Source organism: Pseudorca crassidens, chromosome 2, assembly GCF_039906515.1.
Source record: "Pseudorca crassidens isolate mPseCra1 chromosome 2, mPseCra1.hap1, whole genome shotgun sequence".
NCBI classification, from domain to species: Eukaryota; Metazoa; Chordata; class Mammalia; order Artiodactyla; family Delphinidae; genus Pseudorca; species Pseudorca crassidens.
The window spans coordinates 102718160-102742109 of NC_090297.1; the positions used below are offsets into that span (position 1 = coordinate 102718160).

A 23950-nucleotide genomic window follows, 5' to 3' on the forward strand; every position below is an offset into this window, starting at 1 on the left:
TCCTGTAGGTGATGAGGAACCATGAGATATTTCTGACCAGTGAAGTGACGTCTGATTTGTGCGTTAAAAAGATGGTTTGGGTGACTGTGGAAGCAGGACTGGAGAGCTGACACAAGCAGCTGGCTCAGTTTGCTGAGCTCCACTCACTAAGAATAAAGACAGACACCTTACAAGGAAGGTAGCCTCATGCCGAAGGGCCCCGTTGAGCCGGTTGTTAACCCTGGTGAACTTCTTGACAAGGGCTAGAAATTGCAAAGCTTTACATGTTAGGAAATTCCTCTGTAAACCTGTCAAGGAAGCAAAGTGAATGATTGTGAACAGGTTTATTCTAGAGGCGGCCTGCAAAGCAGGTAACCGCAGACCCTTCCTGCGTGCAGGGCACTGTTGTGAGTGCTCTGTGGCTCAATTAATCCTTACACAGCCCTAGGGTGTGTCTCCATTTCACAGATGGAAACTGGGCTCAAGGAGGATAAGCGTTAGGCTGTGCTCCCTCTTACGGGTCTCCACCATGAAGCTTCCTTCTTCTTCTTCTTCTTTTTTTTTTAAAAATATTTATTTATTTATTTATTAGGTTGCACCAGGTCTTAGTTGCAGCACATGGGCTCCTTAGTTGTGTCATGTGAACTCTTAGTTGCAGCATGCATGTGGGATCTAGTTCCCTGGCCAGGGATCGAACCCTGGCCCCCTGCACTGGGAGCGCGGAGTCTTATCCACTGCACCACCAGGGAAGTCCTGAAGCTTCCTTCTGAAGGGTCTCTCTGGGACAGTCAGAATTATCCAGTCATCTCTGAAATTAAATGTAAAAAGGATGGCCTGTTTCCTTTGAAATGTAGTGATGATGACCTCACTGCTTGCTGGGTATTATTTCAGTGCCCTGAGTTTCCAGTGACAGAAGTTATCCTAAGGAATATAAGTGGGTGTGAGTAGAATTGCAAGGAATTGAAATGTCCAGGGGAAGACGTGTGCGTGTATGTGTGTGTGTGTGAGTGTGTGCACATGTGCATATGTGTTCGTTTGTGTGTATGTGTGTGTGCATATGGAATGATTTAGAAGGTATGGCAGATCTAGTGGCTCAGATGATGCCATCTAGTCATGAGGGCACATTCTCTGCACCTCTTTGGTCCCAGTGTTGACCTGGGTCTCTTCTGCTGTAGATGGCTCCCTCACCTGGTCAGGAGGGCTGCCCACATGCAGCTTCAGAGCGAAGCAGCTCTGCAGTACCCTGATTCCAAAGGAGGTGAAAGTGTCTTCCTGCAGCTTCAGCAAAAATGAGCAAGGAGGACTCTGACCTTGTTTCAGCCCCAGTGTGCATTCCCGGGACCGGAGGTGCAGGGCATTCCTTAGATCATAGACATATCATCCCAATCTCTGCCTTGATATTCACATGGCACTCTCCCTGAGTGCTTGTCTCTGTCCAAATTTCCCCCCTTTTAAGGATACTGGTCGTCGGATGAGGGGCCCACCCTACTCCAGTATGACCTCATTACAGTTTAGCTCATTACATCTGCAACAACCCTATTCCCAAATAAGATCACTTTCTGAGGTGCTGGGGGCTAGGACTTCAGCATATGAATGTGGGGGGTGGTGGTAGGGAGACACAATTCAACCCATAACAAATGACAGAAACACAGAACTGAAAATAAATAATAGAAGTTCCATTTTATCGAGCTCTTCCTACATGGCAGAGTCTCAGCTGGCCATTTTATTTCATCAACTCAGTGACTCCTTCTTTCCTCATTTCATAGTGGAGGAAGCCAAAGCTAAGAGAGGTCTCTCAGTTTAAACTTGTCTCCTTGATTTCAGAGCCCATGCTTTCTCCTGTATCTCTTAATGCTGTACCTATTCATAGAACATCAGGAAAGAGCCCTGCAAGTTCATTTGGTCTGAATTGAAATGCTAACACAGGTAATAAACACACTGCCAAAAAATGTGCTGAAGTTCATTGCAAAGAAGCAATCTTTTTTTTTTTACATCTTTATTGGGGTATAATTGCTTTACAATGGTGTGTTAGTTTCTGCTTCATAACAAAGTGAATCAGTTATACATATACATATGTATATCTCTTCCCTCTTGCGTCTCCCTCTCTCCCACCCTCCCTATCCCACCCCCAAAGAAGCGATCTTAAAGGACACACAGGTGACGGTCCCTAAGGGCCATCCCAGAGGCCTGTGAGGTCTGCACTTGGGGCAGGGAATGCCAGTGAACTCTAGGCTTTGTCCACCAGGCCTCTCATCCCCAGTAAGCCGCTGCATTCCTACCAACGCCCAGCAACCAGCCAGAGCAGGCACTGTCTCTCTTTGTGCTTCCCTATCCTCCTTCTGAATTTAGATCAGGGTGAACAGTAGAGAGAAGGAAATGAGCCAGAAAATAGAAAATTAATACTTGGTAGAGTCGTCATATTTTAAAATTAATTTATAGGCAATGTCAGATAACCAGAGTTAAATCATTTTATCAGCAGGCTGCTCTAGGATTTAAAAATTGGCAGCCATCGTTGTAAATCAGGTCTCAGGAGCCCCCAGGGGGTGGTCTCTAGGGAAGAATGTTGACATTGGGTGGGAAGAAATGTAAATACTTGATTAGCTGTGTCCTTTTCTTTCACACAAAACCTAAAGTATTTCTGCCTCATGTTGAGTGATCACAGTAGGTTAAATAGTAACAGGAGGGAGAAAGCTATTCAAGTTCATGGTTAGCCTACTTTTAGTGCTTCTCTTCCTCCCTGGATACCCTAGGAGACTGTTGCATGAGAGGTACTCACCGCAGGGGGGTATTCCTGGCTTGGGGTCCTTGGGGTGGGCTCAGCCTTCTTCTGCACAGACACTGGCAGCACGCCGGTCAGTGTCACATTTCCCCAGCTGGTCGATGTCACGTTTCCACCATGTGCCTGGGAGCCGGAGCGCCCACAGTTTTACCACATTTATACTGGGAAGACCTTATTGGATTCAAGCCCTGCCTTTCACCTCTTGTTGTTGCAGCTCTTTGTCGAGGGCGTGTGGTGAGGGTCCCCGCGGGGAGTCTGGTGCGGGTGGTGGGCACTGAACTGGTCATCCCCTGCAACGTCAGCGACTACGACGGCCCCAGCGAGCAGAACTTTGACTGGAGCTTCTTGGCCTCGGGCAGCAGCTTCGTGGAGCTCGCCAGCACTTGGGAGGTGGGCTTCCCCGCCCAGCTGTACCGTGAGCGCCTGCAGAGGGGTGACATCGTGCTGCGGCGGACGGCCAACGACGCCGTGGAACTGCACATAAAGAACGTCCAGCCCTCAGACCAAGGCCACTACAAGTGTTCCACCCCCAGCACGGATGCCACCGTCCAGGGCAACTATGAGGATACAGTGCAAGTTAAAGGTACATCCTCACGGGGGGCGGGGTTGCTGCACTGGAGGACCGGACTTTCCTCTGCCACTCAGCTGTGCGGGACTGTGCCAGAAACTGAAGTCCTCTGGGTCTCTGTTCCCACCTCTGTCCGATGGAGGAATAATGTCTTACCTGATTAAAGGCAGAGGATGGGCCGGGTGGCCTCTGAGGGCCCTTTCTCTTCACTCCATTGTGATTGTGAGCCCTCCCGTGGCTGGTGAGTTGAGGCAGAGTGGTATGTGATGGCGACTCCAGCTGTGAGCCCGGTTGCCTGCGCTCAGTAAGTCCCATGGCTCGCTCTCCCACGTGTCAGCTCTGTGGCCGTGGGCATGTCCCATGCCTCAGCTTCCTCCTCTGGAAAACCTTCCGTAAAGGTCGAGGTGAGTTAGGACATGTAAAGCCTCAGAGCAATGCCATAGTAAACACTCAGTCAGGTTAGGGACGAGGAGGTGATGGTCATGATGACACCGATGTTCAGGTTTATGGGACTAACAGATACTTAAAAGCTCATGTCTTTCTTTGTACCCTTCATGATTTAGAAGTTGTAGGGGTCATATGTGGAGAAAGAGTGATGTGGTCACTGCAACCTTATTGGCCTGGCTGTGCAAGTAATCACACCTTATGTATCTGGAATGTTTGGGTTTGTTTGTTTTTTCATTTTCCAAGTTCTGTTTGATTAATTCACCCATTCAATTCTCAACCCAATGAAGAAGAGAGGGCAGGGTATTTCCCAAATTTACACATGAGGAAATGGAAGAGCATAGGTTAATGACTTGCCTAAAATCATACAGCTAATTAGTAAATGGGCAAGAGCAAACAATTTTAATTTGGGGCTAGCAAAATAGGAACATTATTAGTGTTGTTATTATTATTACTTAAGTATGCATTTATGTGTATCCTGCCTTGTTCCAAAAAGAATTATATCAGAGTAGTAGTGTAATTAATGATCAGCAAAGCAGAAGATGTACATGATGATATATAAAGAAGGGGTTGATTCAGGCATTCTTTCCTTCTGTAATGATTTATGGACTGCTACCATATTGTCCAGATACTGTTCCCCCATTAGACTCATGAGGGAATAAAACAGCCATGCCCATTATGCAGGTATTAAAATGTCCAATCTACCTCTTCCATTACCTCTTCTCATTCCTCTACAAAATCCAAATATGTTTTTGAGAAAAAAGTCCCGTAAGACATTCTTGCGTTGGAGTTAAATAATGCATTGCTTTTGTAGTCATCACACACACGGTACACCTCCACCAGGTCAGATGCACCCTCGTCTCCATGTGTAATTCTCATCTTGAGGAGTTGGAGGCAGCAGGGGGGAACCTACTCAGGCCTCTCAGAGTACTCTGCTGCTGTTTGTTCTCCAGTCTTTGAAAGACAGGAGTAAGAAGAGGCTTTCCTGGGGTCAGGAAAGCAGATGGATGGCCGTGAAAGAGACTGGCTGTCTGCCCAAGTGGAGCCTCTCGTGGCTGCCATGCATGGTCTAGTGTCTCTCTGGCCTTCAGCTTCATGGGTCTTCAAACTGTATATCCATGGCCTCAGGGATAACTTGTCTTGGGAACTGAGTCATGTTAGCTGGACTCACAGACTGATGTGTATAGTAGAAGGTCATTATATTCATTTGCAATAGAGATAGGTCTTTGTGATGTGTCCTTCTAAACATGTAGCAGTTTTTTTTTCTGTTATTTAGAGTAGTCCCTTCTCAAGGACACTGAATTTGTTTCTGAGTGTAGGATGGCAGGAAAACCCAAGGAGATGATGCACAGTGGTGTTTGGGGATTCTCTCAGCCAGCCCGTAGGCAAGCCTGAGAGGTTGTCCCTGCCCTTTGGTAGGGACCTCCTCGCTGGTTACTTCACGTGTGGCTTCCCTTCCTCAAGAGTAGTCGCCGACACTTCTCTGATCTCAGGCCCCCTTTTTCTAGACTGTGGAAGAGCCCAGCTTTTCCCCAGTGGGTCCTAATAGTTAAATAGCTGAGGCGTCAGTTCTCCTCGATGGGTTCCTACCCTGCAGATACCTGCTGCTCACCCTAGTCATTCTTAGACATTCCCCAGGCCTCAAGGCACAGGAAGCTCTCCTGTGCTTTTGTGCTTTGCGGATTACACTGCCTTAACTCCTAGAAGATCCCCCTGGTTCTCTACTCCAGCCTGTGTCCTAACAAAGGAGTGTTGGACAGTAGCGGCTGGTTATTTGATTGTAATTGCTGAGTGCCAAGCATCGTCCTGGGCACCTTCCCTTATAACTGGTTTAATTCTCAGTCAACTTCCGGAGATAGGTCTCGTTGTCATCCCTTTTTAGAGTTGAGGAAAACGAGGCACGGAGGGGTAAAGTGACTTGCCTAAGGGTGGCAGAAGTAGAACTCCAAGGCACAGCTCCCCAAAGGGAATTTGCACCACCTCGTTCTAGCCAGGGGTCTTATTAGTGTCTCCTCTTTTTTCGAGTCAGGAAGTTGAGATCATAGATGAAGCGCAATGGGCAGCCGTGCCCATCTGGGCTTTAGAACAGGGGAGGGGAGGAGGAAATTGTGCCGCAAGCCCCGGACGGTGCTGGGCACTTGCGCAGTGGCTGGGGTGGCGGTGTGCTGACGGCTCCGCTTTCTCCCTGCAGTGCTGCCGGATGCTCTGCGCGTGGCCGCCGGCCCGCAGCCCTCCCCGGGCCCCAGCCTGCGCGAGGGCGAGCCCTTCGAGCTGCGCTGTTCGGCCTCCACCGCGTCGCCGCTGCACACGCACCTGGCGCTGCTTTGGGAGGTGTGGCGCGGCCCCGCCCGCCGGAGCATCCTCTCCTTGACCCACGAGGGCAGGTTGCGGCCCGGCCCCGGCTACGAGCAGCGCTACCGCAGCGGGGACGTGCGCCTGGACACCGTGGGGAGCGACGGGTACCGCCTCTCCGTGTCCCGGGCCCTGGCCTCCGACCAGGGTTCCTACCGGTGCATCGTCAGCGAGTGGATCGGAGAGCAGGGTAACTGGCAAGAAATTCAAGAAAAAGCCGTGGATGTGGCCACCGTGGTGATCCAGCCAACAGGTGAGCTTCTGGAAATTGCATGTTTTAGACTATATGTTATTCGGGGCAATGTGGTGTAAAGAACTCGGCCGGGAGCCTTTTTCTTCTCTGACAAGATTTCTGCTCCTCCTGGGAGGCCTCGCGTTGACGGGTGAGGGAGTAGGGTGGTGTTAACGGTTTGGGGAGGATGCATTTCTTTTGTGCCAAATGCCGAGACCCCTGGGAAGCTGCAGGTTGCATAAGATACTTTGAGTATTCTGTGACTGAAAGATGAAGTCCTTTTAAGTGCCAGGAGAGGTCCGGCCTGGTGGTCAGAGGGGCTTTGGGGTGGAGCTGCCCCCAGCCCGCTCCCTTGGCTTCATTTTGTTTGGTGTTTCCTAGATCTCTGGATCTGCCCTTCCCCACAGCTGTTGGGGACGCGTCTGGCTCATCCCCAAACCTCTCGTCTGACTTGGGTCCTCTAGACCTGCCTTTCAGGTCCCCTCAGATGTGACATCCCCTTGTAGGTGAGGGATTCCCTAGGGCTGGGCCTCTTCTTATGTCCTCTATGCCACATACCCCAGAAGCATTCAGCTGTGGGGTCTATATGCAAGAAGTTTTTGTCATCTGTGAACGAGCCTTTTCAAAAACAACAAACAAAACCCTTCTTACTCCTGCTAGAGAAGTAATTAAGGAAATGCAAAATACATTTTCGGAAACCCATAAAAATAAAAGAAAAACAAATAGGAAAGAAAAACAGGCCAGTTTCCAACAGGCATCAGTAGAGAATCTACTGTGTGCTCAGTTCTGTCCTGGGCTCTGGGGTCAGAGATGCTTAAGGATCGTTCCCAGGCCTCATGGAGCTTCTGGCTTGGCAGAGAGAAAGTGAAAAGAGCCCATCTCAGGGTGATGTCACTGCTGTGGATGGTTGGATAGACTTGGTTTGCTGAGAGTCTGACATCTCCAGATCTCAGAGTACTCTGCTGCTGTTGCTGCTGCCCCCTGTTCTGTAAACTGGGAAGACCTTGGCTGGACTCATTTCCTGACTATAAACAAGAGTGTGTGGTCGCTCTGTTGCTGAGGTTGGAAGGAAAGCAGGAAACGATACACACGGGGAGTGTTTTTCCTCTGCAAGCTGCATTGTCCTGAGCACTCTACCCTGCGTTTGCACCACAACACAGGAGCTGGATTTGGGAAAAGCAGCACTGACTGGCCACTGAGTGACCGTGGCCGTCAGTGAGGTTGGAGGTGCTCTTGCCGACAAGAGGGGCTGCAGGTCACACTCAGTCTTGGTTCTCCCAGCTGCAGAAATCACTTTCCGGATGGATTCAGGTCACCTGCCTTTTCGGAAGTGATCTGCCAGGAATCTGACCTAAGAAACCACGGATATTCAGCTTGCATCGAACAACTGTTTTAACGGGGCAGGAGGGTTAAGAATTTCAGCCTGGCAGAGAATTATCTTTTCATACAAGAATTTCAGTTGTAAAGGTTTTTTTTTTTTTTTCGTTTCAAACAAGCCGCAAAACCCAGAGTATAGTTATAAGACTTGAACACCCTGCGTCTATTAGGCAGGCGGTAGCATCTGGCTCTCACCTGAGCCTGAGGGCTCGTAGCTTGTTGTGCCATGGGCGTCTTCGACAGTCCTTTGAAGCTCACAAACCTTTTCTCAGAGTTAATATGTTTTAATTCATAAAATCCATGTGGAGGATGACAAAGGAAAACAGTTACATTGAATAGTAATCAAAATATTTTAAGAAAAATTTGTTATATAATAATATAATATTTTATTATTGCATTAAATAATAAGATATAGTGGCAGGCCTAACAACTACTGTAATTTCTGATAAGTGATGAATATAAATGATATGTTAAGATATCTGCAACAATTGTCAGGTGATGTGAAAATATCTGTGATTTCTATTGGGAACAAGGTCCCAGGGACAGATAATACTACACTGGTTTGTTGCTTAGTTTCATAACGAGAGGAGCTGCTATATTTCACGTAGAGGTTAGTAAACCAAAGACAATTTGTTTTTCCCGTCCATGTCACAGATTCCTTAAATTCTCTTTGTGGACCCCAGGTTAAGAACTACCACACTAGAGTGATGGTCTTTCTCTCATTTTCAGCACCTGCATTCTCCACAGCTAGCTTTTTTTTTTAAATTAAAGTGTAGTTGATTTACAATATTATGTTAGTTTCAAGTGTACAACGTAGTGATTCAATAGTTTTATAGATTTGACTCCATTAAAGTTATAAAACATTGGCTGTATTTCCCGTGCTGTGTACTACATCCTGTATCTTATTTATTTTATACTTGGTAGTTGTACCTCTTGATCCCCTTCCTCTATCTTGCCCCACCCCCTCCCCCTCTCTCCACTGGTAACCACTGATTTGTTCTCTGTATCTGTGAGTCTGTTTTTGTTCTGTTATATTGGTTCGTTTGTTTCATTTTTTAGAGACCACATATAAGTGAAAACATGCACTATTTGTCTTTTTCTGCCTGACTTACTTCACTAAGGATAATACCCTACAGGTTTTGTTGCACATGGCATTCTTTCATTCTTTTTTGCAGCTGAGTAATAATCCATTGTATTTGTACACCACATCTTCTTTAATCATTCATCTGTTGATGGACCCTTAGGTTGCTTCCATATCTTGGCTATTGTAAATAGTGCTGCTATGAATGTTGTCCATAGCTAGCTTCTTAAGTATTCTTATGGCATTGTTATGATAAATGGCACAAAGCTACTTAAATGGTGGGGCTGTAGGTCATGTAGGTGGCAGTAAACCCCCCTATATTGGGAGTGGTCTGGTTGATGCAGATGTTGGTGTCTAATTTATAGGTTCAGTTACATCCAGTAGGAGAAAGCCTGCATCACTCCAGGCCTAGTCTGAGGTCCCCTCTTGCATTACGAGTCCTTAGAACTGATTCTTTTTTTCCCTTCCCCGTACTTCGTCCTGTCCCAGCAGTGAACCCTCCAATCCCATAGAACATGTGACAACTATGCTTAGTGATGTGACAAGATTTTTAGCCACTTGCAGGGAAAAAAAATTAGAAAGTGAACTATACTGCTAAAGAGATGTTTCTGCCAGTATGTCTAAACGCAAGAACCTGTCTTCTCCATGCATACTGTCCACAGCTGCATATTGCCCACTTCTTCTTTCCTCAGCTGGCTCCCTCCTGAGCCTTCTTTTACCGCCAGTAGTGGTGGCCGGCACAGAGGGACTCTGGCAGTATTCTGGGATCCCTGACCACGGTTTGTACGTGGGGAGGTTCAAACCGCAGCACAGGCTCGGAGCAGCAGTTTCCATACTGACTCCCCTCAAAAGATATCTCTTATTATTTTTGGCTCGTTTAAAGGTTGAAGGAGGAGGAGGAATGTGGAAGAAGGTGGGTGGAGGTGAGAAATTAGACTTCAAATTCCTTTTTCTAATACTATGCCCACCTCATTTTCTGCCTTCATCAAGGCAGATGTTGAACTTGGCCTGAAACACTTGTTGGAAATATCATCAGCCTTTGGAAATATTTATATGAAAGTCATTTACTCCAAAGGACATGGGTTTTGGGGTTGCGTCTTTTCTGAACTGAGTGACAGCCTTTGTCGCTGAGCTGACCCGGGACCGCAGCTGGTGCTGAGTGACTCCTGCTGGAAGACCAGGACCTTGCTGTGCGTCCACTTGAATCCCCTGGGAGGTGTCAGCTAGTTATCATCTAAGCAGTTGTTCCTAGAGCATTAGCACGTGTTGCATGTTTTTCTACTCTGATTACAGATGTTCAACTTCTTTGCACAAAATCCCTTGAATAAACTAAAATGTTTCCGTGTAAAAAGCTTTGACAGGGGAATGCTGAAACCACATCTGCCTGGAGACCGTGACACCAGATCCTTCAGTGCTTCGTCTAAATATAGTCTACTTTTAACTATCCACACAGAGAGGGCAGTGGCATGGGTAATCCAGAAATCATTGTGGTTTGGTTTTAGAATATATGCTTTACTCTTGACTTTAAGGCGGGTGTGTGGACCAGAATAAACGATGCTCTAAGTGCATAGCCTTTGGAAGACTTGACTCGTCAGGCATATTGTCTGGTTTCACTTTCCCAGTCCTTCTGTTTAGGATCCTCCCTGCCCCCCTTTTACCCAGAAGATGGTTTCACCCTCACTTCCTACCCTCCAGCTCCTGGCCCCCAACTGATAATATGTACCGGCCAGAGCTGAGCTGTCTTTTCTCTGAAAGTCACCCAAGGCCTGTCGTGCATATGGAGAAAGTATAATTTTAGCCTTGTAATGTTCAGCAGACTTGTTTTCAAAATGATAGTGTACGTGATAATAGTGTAACACTTAAGAGCAGCGTCCCTAGAGGCAGACAGCCGGGATTTGAATCTTAGCTCTGTTACCTATTAGCTGTGGCACCTTGGGCACGTTAGTTAACTTCTCTGTGCTTCAACTGCCTTACCAGTAAAATGGAGATGATAATTGTACTACCTCGTAGGGTTGTTTTGAAGATGAAATTTATAAAGCACTCAGAAGAGTGCCTGGCATAGAGTAAGCATATATATATAAGTGCTTGTTATTGTTTTAATGAAAGAAAAAGAAATATGGTATGTTTCATTCATTTATTCAGTACATTTCTCAAGCACTCAAAACTGTACAAAGCCTTCTAACTTGAATGTTGCAAATAAGAAGGTAAAAAGAGATGATCTAAGGGGACGGGGGTGGAAGCAGCAAATACGACGGAGATTATCTAGACATTCTTGTTTTCAATTTTCCAGTGCTTCGAGCCGCTGTGGCCAGGAATGTGTCTGTGGCTGAAGGAAAGGAGCTGGACCTGACCTGCAACATTACAACGGACCGACCGGACGACGTCCGACCCGCGGTGACGTGGTACTTCAGCAGGACGCCTGACAGCACCTTGCCCGGCCCCCATGTGTTGGCTCGGCTGGACCATGATTCCCTGGTGCACAGCTCTCCTCACATGGCCTTGAGTCACGTGGATGCGCGCTCCTACCATTTACTGGTTCGAGATGTCAGCAAAGAAAACGCTGGCTACTATTTCTGCCACGTGGCGCTCTGGACACCCGGGCACAACAGGAGCTGGCACAAGGTGGCAGAGGCCATGTCGGCCCCAGGTGCTGTGGCTGTGACCTGGCTAGGTGAGTGGTTCGGAGAGCTGGCTCTTCACCTCTCTGGCTTAATCCCTCCTCTGGGATACGGAGAGGAGTAAGGGAGCTGCGTGTTCTGCACTGTTTGGGCCTTCTTGATATCAGGACAAGCATACTCTCTCCTGCATAGATCCCAAGCTGGGGGAGAAAGCCAAACTGGCTGAAATAGAATCTGGCAGGCAAGGGAAATGTTTAGATAACGTGGCCTCAGTTGTCTCAGTACCCTCCTCTGAGAGGATATATATTCCTTTTGTTGTCGAGATTTGCAGGGTGGGGGGCCCTGCTGAATGGCTCTTTGAAATAGATCTCTGTTGGAGGGAGAACACTGCCATTCTCCCTTTCCTTTGCCTAGACTCCTAGGTACTCTCTGGCAGGAGCTGGGGCTTTTCTAAAGCCCAGGGAAGAAAAAGAATTCCTTTAGTTAATGGAACACGTTTTTTTCACCGAATGCCCTGGAAGGCCCAAATGAATTTTTTTTTTTACAGATACCAGTTAAATCCAGGGGGCTTCCTGCTTCCCCTGCTCTTTTGGAGGGCTCTCTCCCCACGTCTGATTCCTAAGGGAGGAGCAGAGTGGCCCTCAACTGTTGCCCTCCTTGCCACCCATGTCATTGTTACTTGTCATATATGTGAAGGTCATTGTCACATCCTCTTCTTTTTTTACCAGGCTCACCTTCCCCATCTCTTATTTTCCTGAATGCTTGCCCTCCAGGGCCGACTTTTCCTAATTTTGTTACTATCTTGTAATTAATCGCAAGTGGACTTAGGCAGGATGGGGCCGGGTGGAGTGTGGAGTGCTTCGCTTCCCAAGTCCATTACTGCAAAGATGGAGACAGGCCTGCCGGTTAGCCTCTTCCCTGTTTTGAGCTTGGTCTCTCTACTGTCTCCTGACTGTTCCGAGCCCGCATGAAGGCGTTCGGCATTGCTCTATTAGGAGGTAAAACAGATCTTCAAAGGCTCGGAAATCATTTCCTCCTTTGTCTAATGCTAAACGTCCTCCCGCCGTGAGCCCCAACTCATTTCTCAGCTCTTCCTTGTCTCTGCAGTGAAATCTTCTCCTGGGCTAGTGGCACATTCACTGTCTGTTTCTTCCTAATAAGCTGTTATTTGGCAAAGATGGGGAGTTGGCAAGTGGGGACAGAGGGGGCAGGGAGAAGACGAGTCATAAGAGAGTAAGCAGAGGGTCCGTCCAATTCTGAGCGAGACCAGGCGGGGTGTTAGTCATCCCTGGTAGCAAAGTGATTCTTTAATATCTGCAAAGTGAAAGGAGCGGGTTCATCTGGCGAGCTTTTATTCCTGCCTTCTGAACCCCGTGCGAGAAACTCATCATGAAGTACTGAACTGGAACAACGTTAGCCCAGCTAGAACTCTCCTTAGCAACCTTCAAAATAAAACAGATGTTGTCAGCACCAGAAGAAGAGTTTTCAGCCCCGGAGCTGAATGTGTCTCACAGCCCTGGTCCTCGGTGCCTTGTGCGGTGCTGTCAGATCCCAGCGCGGATGTTCTGCACCCCTCCCCCACCGACTTAGACGGCCTCTTTGAAGTCCTCACGGCGCTGATCCCAGCCTACCCCGGGGGAGAGATGCTGAGACTGTCAGGAAGCAGGAGGGGAACTCGGGGAGGGAATGGGCTCTTTTAGCTGGAAGGGATTTGTTGGTGGCTGTGTTCTCCAGAGAGTGGGAAGAAATAAAGAGACTAAATTGTGGGAAAAGGTTTGGTTATTATTCTGAGGATCCAACACGGTTGTTGCGAAAGCTGTCAGTGTGCTTTTCCCTGGCTGATCTAAGGCCCCAGACCCCGCATCTCTCCCAGTTCTTTGCACGTAATGGGCACTCAGTAAACACTGGCCTGATGGGTAGATAAACCAGCGCCAACACATGGATATGTTAACATATGTGCATAGGAGAAGAAGAATTGCAAAGAAAGCAATAAGTTCAGCTCAGAACATTCAGAGGTACTGCACATGGGCAAACCTGTCAGGAGTGTAAGTGGTATTCTTCTCCTGTCTTCCCCTTAAATCTCTCCTCCTTCCCTGTGCCTGTGCCTCATACCATTACAGCTCCCTGGACAGTTGTCAGGAGGCGAGTTGGGCCTGAGTACAGCAGTAGGCTTTTTCTCCAGGACCTCCCAATTGGATTCTCCGCTCAGCAGTGGTCAGGCCTGGCTTGACACTGTGTGATTCGCTCTAGATCTACAACGTGTCTGCGTATGCACGTGGATACCATGCCACATGTAAATTGGGGCCTGCTGAGGCTAACTGAGAGGTGGCAATAAGACAGGAAGTGGTCTATTTAGATAGGTCATCTTACGTTGCGTGACTGTGGAATGTCGTCACAGAAGAGCTCTTGAGAAAGCCAGTTCCCTGTGCAGGTATTACACAAAATGCTCAATTTTGCTACCTGACATATTAAACATAGTAACTACTGTGTACTCAACACTTACTGCGTGCCAGGGACTAGGCCAAGGGCTTTGCACGCATTAAATATTTGATCCCTGCAAACAGTGCGAGTGAGGCACTGTCCCAATCCCCACCTGAAAACCACTGATTTTCATTTTGCTCACAATTTTGAGGGTCAGGAATTAGGGAAGAACTCAATGGGGTTCATCTCTGATGCACATGGTGACAGCTGGGACAGCTAGGGCTGGGGATCCCCTTCCAGGTGGCTTTCTCATGCACTTGTCACCACGTTCCAGGGCATCTCTCTCTGTCCCCATGTGGTGTCTCATCCAGGCCCTGTCCATGTGGCTTGGGTTTCTCATGGCGCCGTCTTCTCAGGACAGTCATTCTTCTTACGTGGCGGCTGGCTGCCAGGACGCAGGAAGTAGAAGTGCCTGGCTAGTTGAAAGCTGTCCCTGGCACTGGTACAGTGCACCTCCGCTGTCTTCTATTGGTCAGAGCCATCACAGAGTCTGTCCAAGTTCAAGGGGGTAGAGAAAGAGACCCCATCTCTTAATGGGAGACTAGCAAGGTCACATTTCAAAAAGGGCATGTGAGATGGGAAACGTTACTGCATCATCTTTGGAAAGTAGAATCTATGCAGCGGTTAATGCTTGTTCCTTTTACTTCCAAAGAAATGTTTAGAATGGCTTGGACAGAATTATGGCCCGAGGTCAAGTCTGTCCCAAGTATTTTCATCTTGAGGGGAGTCTGTCCCGAGTATTGTCATCCTATGTGGAAACGGTTTGGCTTTGGGGATCAGCTTCACTCCTGAAACTCTAAAGCATAGAGTCCTAAAAGCTGGGTCGTTCTTGTCCTCATTTGCTTGGGTGCACTGAGTAGATGAGGGATTGAAGCTGATTGGGGTCTTCTCACGTTCCATCGTGTTAACCAGAGACATCAGGGCAATGACGTGAATGGGTCTGTCAAGTCCAGGAGCACTTGTAGCAGCTGGGAGGACTATAATTTTTTAGAGGGTAAGAAAAAATCTCTTTACTTAGGATGGATGCCCTACTTTTGAAGGCAAAAAGATTTAAGTTGGGTTGCAAAACGAAGTCCAATTTAAAGCAGGAGGCACAAAAATAAAATCAAGATCAAAAGGGGTAAAAAAAAAAAAATCAAAGAATAGGTATTGCAAGGTGGTTGGGGTGGATTAGTGACTGCCTTTGAGCACTGAATTTGCCTCTGAAGTTTTGGAGAGTTGAGGCAAAAGAGATGGGATTATACAGCCCTCCTCTGATGATGGAAAACAAACAAAAGAGAGACAAACTTTTTCTTGGCACTGAATTTATCATGCGCTTGTTTTATTTAAGGGGCATTCGATAGCATAATGGACAGTGCTTTCAACTGTTCTTTTACAAACACTCTAAGTGATTGTTCAGATGGATGTTTCTTATATCCACTCCCCATAAAAGCTGAAGGCATAAATCTTAAGTGTGTGAAGGAGTTTTTGTAAGAGACTGAGTTACTGTGGAGGACGAATGTCGCTTTGTGTCGATCCAATTTAGTATATGGCGAAAGCTACAGAGAATCGGGAGGAATGGCTGGCTAATCTGCATGTGAAGCCATCTCTCTCTGCTATCAGATGTCTTAAATGAGCCCTTGGCAAGAGTTGGATACTAATCAGTTCATGGTTGAGTTCTCTGCCCGAAGTCCCAGACTGCTGTGGTGTTAATTGGAGAGGGTTCCACGGGCTTCAGATACAGGAGCAGGAACCGGCAGAGCCGAGCGGTGCTACTTGGGCTTAGGCACCTGATTTGCATTCTTCCCCACTTGCGGACCGTCCCCTCTTCCAGCCCTGTGCCAGCGAGGAAGGTAATTATTTTTCTTTAAAAGGAGCTGTTAATCTGCTAAGTACTTGGTAGAGACTTGAGAGTTCTTTGCCGTCTACAGAAGATAAGATTTAGATCTGCAGAATTTTTTTTTCTTTTTTTTTGTGGTACGCGGGCCTCTCACTGTCGTGGCCTCTCCCGTTGCGGAGCACAGGCTCCGGACGCGCAGGCTCAGCGGCCATGGCTCACGGGCCCAGCCGCTCCGCGGCATGTGGTATCCTCCCGGACCGGGGCACGAACCCGCGTCCCCTGCATGGGCAGGCGGACTCTCAACCACTGCGCCACCAGGGAAGCCCCCCAGAGAATATTTAATTGTTGTATACCAGTGATGATAGTGGCAACTCTTTGACAATTGGTCAACTCGCCCAGCTGCATCTAAAGTACCTGCCCAGTTCAGGGTAATAAAACTGGCATCGGCAGAAAAAAGGGCCCTCTTCCTCCTGTTTCTTCTGACTCGTGCTTGCAGCCTGTTCATCTAATTAGCTCCCCCAAGTTAACTAAACTTCAAAGGGGGCATTAGAACATGGCCCTGTTGTACACAGTTCAGGATCAGTGCCTCAGCTGTTATCATCCCTCTTGTCTTCTGGGATGGAGCTGGCTTTGAGAAGCATGAATAACTGGGTGTGTAATGAGGTTGTGCAATTCGGCCCTAGTGGGAGCCAGGCCACGGAGCCAAAGCCTCTCCTATGATTCTGCTCCCCCACCCCCCACGCGCTGTGCAAGATCTTCGTCTTTGAACTTAACCTCCTTTGGGCTTTGATTTCGGGTTTGGTTTGGTTTGGTTTGGTTTGGTTTAGGAAAAGTACGTGAAAATAGTATCTATCATATAAGGTTGTTCTGAAGATTAAACCAGCATGCAAGGAAAGTGTATGGCCTGGTCCCTGGCATACAGGAAGCCCTCCATAAATGCCAGTTATTAGTATCCTTGTACCTTCCTTACAGAATTGTTGTGAGAGTGAATAAATGAGGTAATCTGTGAAATCCCCCGGTTCAGGTCCCTGCATGTGTTAGGCACAAAATATCTGCTTTTACAAATTAGCCAATGATTCGGAACATTTTCATTGTTTCGGAAGTTATAACAAAGGAGTTTAATGACCCATAATCAGAAAACAAAGTCTTTCTCGGTGGGGCTTACAGTATGGGAGGCCGCAGCTGCAGGAGGTGGTGTGTAAATGAGCAGGTTGTCCTGGGAGCTAGTTTAGGGAGAGAGCCTTGTTTCCTGGAAGGTTAGTGATGTCGTGCCTTAGACTGGCCTCAGTATTCTGTAAAAGGGCTTACGCTGTGGGCGGGTTGTTTGTTTGTGTTAAACTTTTGGAGTAGAAATTTACCCAGAAGTAGAACAAACCACCAGCTTCAACAGTTATCAGTATTTTGCTAATCTTATTTCATCTCTCTTCCCTCCCCTAGACACACACACGTACGTACACTCTCTCTCTCTCTTTCTTTCCCCTGCCCCCTCTTTTCTTTTCCTTCTGGAAGAATGTAAAACACATCCCAGACATCATGTCATTTTGCCATTAAATACTTTAGTATGCATCTTTAACTGATAAGCAGTTTTTAAACATAACCACTATTACATTCTTAGATGATTTCTTGATGAGATCAAGCAGAATATAGCAGTAATCAGTCGTGTAACACTTATGCTGAAAATGAGCATTTTTATGCAAAATATTAAATTTAGTCCAGTTCAGCAAGTGTGTTAATGTCTTTTGTGTACAAGGCACTGCATTCATAGCACACACAGATGAATCAAACAGTGGGTCCCAGACCCTGAGAAGAGCCCTATAGAAGGTCCATGAGGCAGACAGACCTGTAACTGAAGTTCAAGGCAATGTTCAAGTAAAGTCCTCAGAGAGCAGGGAATCTGGCGGGTGGTAGGGTCTCTGAATGTTTGCTAAATAAGAAGTAGAGTTGGGACAGGCTGGTGAGTTCACAGGAGGCTTCCTGTTCAGTAGGAGAGGCTACCTGAAGAGGTCTGTGCACGACGGACCTTGAGGAGTACGCCCAATCTCTGGCAACAAGTTTTAAAATTGTGAAACAACAATAAAGGAAGATTTCCATACATGCACCAAAACATAAAAGAAATAGGCACCCACTCACACGCCTACCATTCTGACGTAGTGGAGTCATATCTTTTCTAGGAGTGTAAGTCCGAAGGCGACCCCCAAGGCTGGGGGAATCGTTCAGATGACCTTTGCACATCCTTTAAATCCCTGGAACTTATGCCTTGTAAGTCCACAAGAATCCACGTGTTTGTTTTTGCATTAGGATCCTCCTTTTGCGGGCCTAAGATTTAGTTTGAACAGAGAACAAGGAGACAAACCAGTCAATGAAGAGATTTTGCTCTTCTGCCGAGCTGGCATTCCTGTAACTAGATGCACATGCACTGCAACCCCTGTACTCGCCTTTCTCCACATTTGGATACATAGATTTAAACAGATCCATCAAGGGGGAGAGGAGGGAGTAGAATGGGGGAATCGGCTCAGTCATTTACTCAGCTCCTTACTGAGCAGGTGTCCCGGGCGCTGAGGCAGAGGCAACAGGCGGGAGGAAGCAGAGGAGGTGATGAGGGAGTGGTAACAGGCGCCACCGGCACCGAGTCTGGAGCGTGTACAAGAGGGCAGTGGGCGGTGGAGCTGGACAGAGGGCTTAGACTCACACTCTGCAGGGCTTTGAGTGCCAGGCTGGGGCGTGTGTTCTTCACTCAGTAGGTGAGAGAAAAGCCACCTACTGGGAGGCTTCTTGAACAGATGACCTGGTGGTGGTGTGAGCCTAGAGGCAGGTCGGAAGGTTATTATAATAGTGTCGGCTGGTGGCAGAGGGCCAGGACCGGAATGGTGGTCGTGAGGTTTTCACTTCTATGCACAGATATTTATAGAGCACCTACTGTGTGTGAGGCCTGGAACGTGAGAAGTGGAAGAGACGCTGAGGAGGGAGAATGGTGAGACTTATGCACCATCTGAAGAGAGTGGGATATGGTACACCTTTCAAGAGGGGGGACTGGGAGAGTGAACGGTGGGCTGTGGTACCAGGAGTAGCAGTTGGAAAGTTAGGAGGAGGAGCCAGCTGTGTGTGTTTGGAGTGAGGTTTCAGCTGTGTGTGTGTGTGTGTGTGTGTGTGTGTGTGTGTGTGTCCATTCCACTGCTTTGGCCCCAGCTGTTTCTTAGACTCCAGGTTCAAACACTGGCACAGAGCTGTGTCCTTAGCATCTTGACTTGGTGTCTCCATTGCATCTCAAGAATAACACATTCACAACCCAATTCACTTCACTCCGCACACACCTCTGCCAGTACACCTCGCACACCCCTGCCACACATACACGGACCAGGCACCAGTCTAAGCACTTTCACGTGTATTATTTTAACTGTTAATCCTCATGATAACATTATGAGGTGGTTACTGTTATTCTCCCCATTTTTACAGATGAGGCACCAGAGAGGTTAAGTAATCTGCCCAAGGTCACACAGCAAGTGAAGGCAGAGCCAGGATTCAAATACAGTCTGACTTCCAGACCCCTGGCTCCTCACCACTGATCTTTCCTGCTTCACAGTTTGTTGTTCAGGTTAATGTGGTGACACATGCGAAGGGTCTTCGCGTTGTGCTCGGAATGGAGCGAGCTGCTGGACTCTTGATGATCTGGTGTTCCCGTTTGGTCCTGACAGGACTGAGGAGGGCAGTCTTGCTGTGCGCACAACCAGTTCAAGTCTGTCCTTTCCACATTACATGAACTTGGTTGTCCTTGTCCTCACTCTAGTTGCTGTGCTGAAGTCCCACATGAGGAAAGGGTCTGAAACCCTGGATGCGGGCTAAGTTGGGAATACCTCGTCTTATGCGTGTGATGGTGTAAATACATTTCAGTGTTTGTTCCACAGTCAGCAGTCACTGGAGAGGCAGCGTGTGTGTTAGCACGCTGCCCAGGGCCAGGAAACCCCCAAGCTGTATATCTTTGGCACCTTCACCTGTGAAACGAGGTGGCAGATGACATTCTAGCATATTTCTCTGTAATGTCCACATCACTGAGGACATTCTCCCATCAGAAGGCAGAGCTGCGCTGCTTCAACTTTTTTTTTTTTTTTTTTTTTTTGCAGTACGCGGGCCTCTCACTGCTGTGGCCTCTCCCGTTGCGGAGCACAGGCTCCGGACGCGCAGGCTCAGCGGCCATGGCTCACGGGCCCAGCCGCTCCGCGGCATGTGGGATCTTCCCGGACCGGGGCACGAACCCGTGTCCCCTGCATCGGCAGGCGGACTCTCAACCACTGCGCCACCAGGGAAGCCCTGGTTCAGCTTTTTATGGAACAGGGTCCAGGCTCACTTGCAATTAAATGCTTGTGAAGATGACGTTTAAGGGAATTAGGAGTTTGAGTTCTTTCCATTTCCTGGCCACTGAGTCATTCTTGGGGAAGTCATGATGTTATACACTTTGTTAGAAGTATAAATCACAAAACAACAGTTCCTTGACCTCAGCAGTTTATAATTTATATGAGTCATAAATAAAAGCAACATTAAATAAAACTAAACTGTTTGATGGAGGTGATGTGAATACAGTGTTGGCAAATGGAAAATTCTGTTTAGGTAGAATCATTTGTCTCCTAGCAGGCAAAGCGCTACAGGAGAAAAATGTAGCTTTTTTCCAGAAGTCTTAGTATCCAGGCAGCAAACATTTATTGAGTGACTACTCTATACACGGCTGTATGTTTGAACCTTAGGGACAAGACCTTCAAGCAAGGAGTAGTAACTGCTTTACAACAGTACCTACACGGTTTATGGGAACACAGAGAAAGGGTGTCCAGGAAGGGAGCGCAGAGGAGGTGACACTGAAGAATGAGAGCAAGTTTGCAGGGCAGTCAAGAGGAGAGGCCACCGCTAACAGGTCACCCGGTGGTGCAAGACTGCAGTGACTGGAGAACTTCAGATAATTAGATGTGACATGCAGAGGAGGTATTGGTAGAAGAAAGGAAGCAGTGAAGGGGGTCCTCATACCAGTTCCTGGGAGGCTTTGAAATGTGGAGTTGTAGAAATGGATTAAATGCAAACAGTGAACTTCACAGGAGGAGGGGTTCTATACGAGTGAAAAATAACAGGACTGAGACAGTGGCAGTGGGGACACTAGGAGAGCACTCGCTGGCTTCCCTCCCTCCCTCATCAGAATTTACGCCTGGCAGGAAGCAGGATGGTCATAGTGAGCGGGCTTTACTAGAGCCAGGATCACAGTGAGCTGCCTTCAAGGTTGGCAGAATTGAATAGGAGAGTTAACGTGTGTCAGTGAAAAAAATACCGTTTGGGGAGTTGGAGGATGGCCGTCCACAGGAGGAATGATGACCTGAGGGCCTTGCCTTTGGGTCAAAGCCAAGGATGGCAGGAACCCGCAACACGGTGGGTTGACTGGCCGCAAGAGCTAGAATGTACTCTGAGGTTGGGTTTTCCAGTGCTGTGCCAGTGGGGGCTTTGGAGGTCTGTGGGCACTGCTTGGCATGCCAGAGAACGTCTTGGTAGAGCATGGACACCAAACTTCTTAAGAGGTTCTTCTCAGAAGACTCCAACTTCCTGGGGAAACTAACAGCTGGCCTCACCCTCTGGAAAGATCAAGACTCTGAGTGGGGACATTTGGCTTCTGGCCTTGGGAGGTTTTCTTGAGGGGGGACAGTGGGTTTTGCAAGGTTTTGCAGTTGTGCAAGGTTTTGCAGTAACAGACTCTCAGAGGATCCTTCCCATACAACATGAAGACTTCCATTTCTATCACCGTAGCGAATAGAATGGGCATTTAATTGTCAGGACAACAATAGTGCTTATCTTGTTCCTTTTGCTAATTCTTGGTAAATTGCTCTGTCTGATTTGATTTTTTTTTAAATCCTGGCCCTTCTCTCTCTTTCAGAACCAGACTATCAGGTGTACCTGAATGCTTCTAAGGTCCCTGAGTTCTCAGACGACCTCACCGAGCTGGAATGCCGGATAGTGGATGTGGAGAGCACCGAGGCGAGTGTCCGTTTCACGGTGTCCTGGTACCACAGGGTGAACCGGCGCAGCGATGACGTGGTGGCCAGCGAGCTCCTTGCAGTCATGAACGGGGACTGGACGCTGAAGTATGGAGAGAGGAGCAAGCAACGGGCCCAGGACGGAGACTTCATTTTTTCTAAGGAGCGTACAGACACGTTCAATTTCCGAATCCAAAGGACTACAGAGGAGGACAGGGGCAGTTACTACTGTGTTGTGTCTGCCTGGACCAAACAGCGTAACAACAGCTGGGTGAAGAGCAAGGACGTCTTCTCCAAACCTGTCAGCATATTTTGGGCATCAGAAGGTAGGCACTTCCTTCTTGTTCATGAACATTTTTGTTTTGTTTTGGCTTAAGTCATCCCACTGTGCATTTTCAGATGCACAGTCACTCTGCAGGTTTCCATGCACACTAGGGATCCAAGAAATTCACACTCCAGTGACTGTGCCTCTTATCCTCAGCACGAACCCCTTTACGATGACGACGTTGAGAAGGGTAAGTCTAACAAGAGGGCTGGGGCTTGGTCGTGGTAGGAGATCATCTTGTAGGAGCTCACAGGGTGCCTGGTGTACGCCATCGACCTATGGCCCCACTGGGTGATCTGAAGCCAAACTTTGCACACGCCTCTGAGAGTGTATCCAGGTCCGTGAGTTCCCGCTGGTTGCAGGCACATTTCAGATGCCCCAGAATGAGCGGGCAGCCCCGGGCCACTGCACCTGCCCCGGAGAGGTCAGTCACCCATTCAGAGAGAGTGTTCCTGGGGAGAGCTGACAAGAACTTAAGGGAAACAGTTTCTTTGATGTGTATCCTCCCCAATGCTCAGAGCCCTGTGTGCCTTGGGATGTCAGACTTGTCAAGTCTTTTATACCTGGTCTAGTCCGTCACTGCAGGAAGGCCAGGCCTCCCGGGTCCTCCTTCGTGCCCCGGATGTGAAGCACTGTACAGCCCACCACATGGCTTCTGTCGCCTCATTGCCACGCCTCTGAGATCCCCAAACCCCAAACAGGGCCCTCTAGAGCTTGGCAAAATCTCCTGCTTCCTGACCTCATCTCTGAATAGTCCTTTCTCTTCCTCACAGTAAACATGACCCACCTCGCTCTCCCCACGGACACCATTTCCCCTGGAGCCTTCCCGAGTGGTGGTGTTTTCTTCCCACAGTGTAACCGGGCCTAGATGAGTCAGGTGCCCTCCTCGTCCCTCACTGCAGCCTCCAGGCTCTTTTCCCTCCTCCCTAAAAACATCCAACTTCACATCTCCTGTCATCAGATCATTCCACCTCCTCTCATTGCCGTCACCTGTCAACTCCTGGGTCCTCCTCACGCATTCTTTGAAGATGCTCAGTTTTGTCTCGCAGCCGCTCTCTGCTTTTCCTGCTGTCTTGCTAGTTTCACTATCTGTATGGGCGCTGGGGCACATTGGCTGCACATTGGAATCACCTGAGGAGCTTTAAAAACATACTGATGCTTGAGTCCCACAAGAGGTTCTGTCTTAATTGGCCTGAGGTTCTGTGTAATCTGGGCATTGGAATTGTCAGATGCTCCCAAGGTGGTTCCCAGGTGCATGTAAGGTTGAGAAACCTTTCATTCTCAGGCCCCTGTCCTCCTTTCTAGTCATTATGACCTCTGTCCTATTTGGTTATTCACTCCCAAGCTCACACCCTGCACTAGACATCTCACTTCTGATGACTGAGAGCTCTCCATCCTCTCAGTTCCAAACAACCTATCCTGTAAACACACCTATCTTTCTACATCACTCCCACTGTTTCCCACTGGCCTATTTTAGATCTCTTGTTGTGAGTTTTTTTTTTTTTTTTAATTAAAGCTAAACTAATCTTGGTCTTGCTTCCCCCTCCATCTGTCTGTTCCCCATACCCCTTGCCCACTCATTTCTGTTCCTTTCCTTTGATAGGCAAAGGATTGATTCGTTTGTCCTCAGTGTCTCTATTTTCTCTCTTCCTGTTCTCTGTTCTGCTCTAATCTGGCTTTTGCCCCAGCTGTTAAGATGACTAGTGATTGACATATTGCAAAGTCCAGTTGTTAGTCATCTTACTTGACTTAGCAGGACTTAACACAGTTGATCATTCCCTCTTCTTGGAAGTACTTCGGCTTTTCCTTGGCTTGTGGGATACTACCCTCTGGGCTTTTCTCCAACCTCGTAAGTCTTCTTCTCAGCCTCCTTTGCTGATTTCTGTTCATTTT

At 48.0% G+C, this 23950-nt stretch overlaps 1 protein-coding gene across 1 annotated transcript in view; it reads left to right on the forward strand.

Annotated features, from left to right (window-relative positions):
- PTGFRN (prostaglandin F2 receptor inhibitor) overlaps window positions 1-23950 on the forward strand; it is an 83925-nt gene that overhangs the window by 26990 nt on the left and 32985 nt on the right. Inside the window, exons 2-5 of the mRNA XM_067727410.1 lie at window positions 2973-3341; window positions 5962-6375; window positions 11103-11483; window positions 21633-22058. Coding sequence (XP_067583511.1) covers window positions 2973-3341; window positions 5962-6375; window positions 11103-11483; window positions 21633-22058 — 1590 coding nt within the window. The remainder of the gene's footprint in view (window positions 1-2972; window positions 3342-5961; window positions 6376-11102; window positions 11484-21632; window positions 22059-23950) is intronic.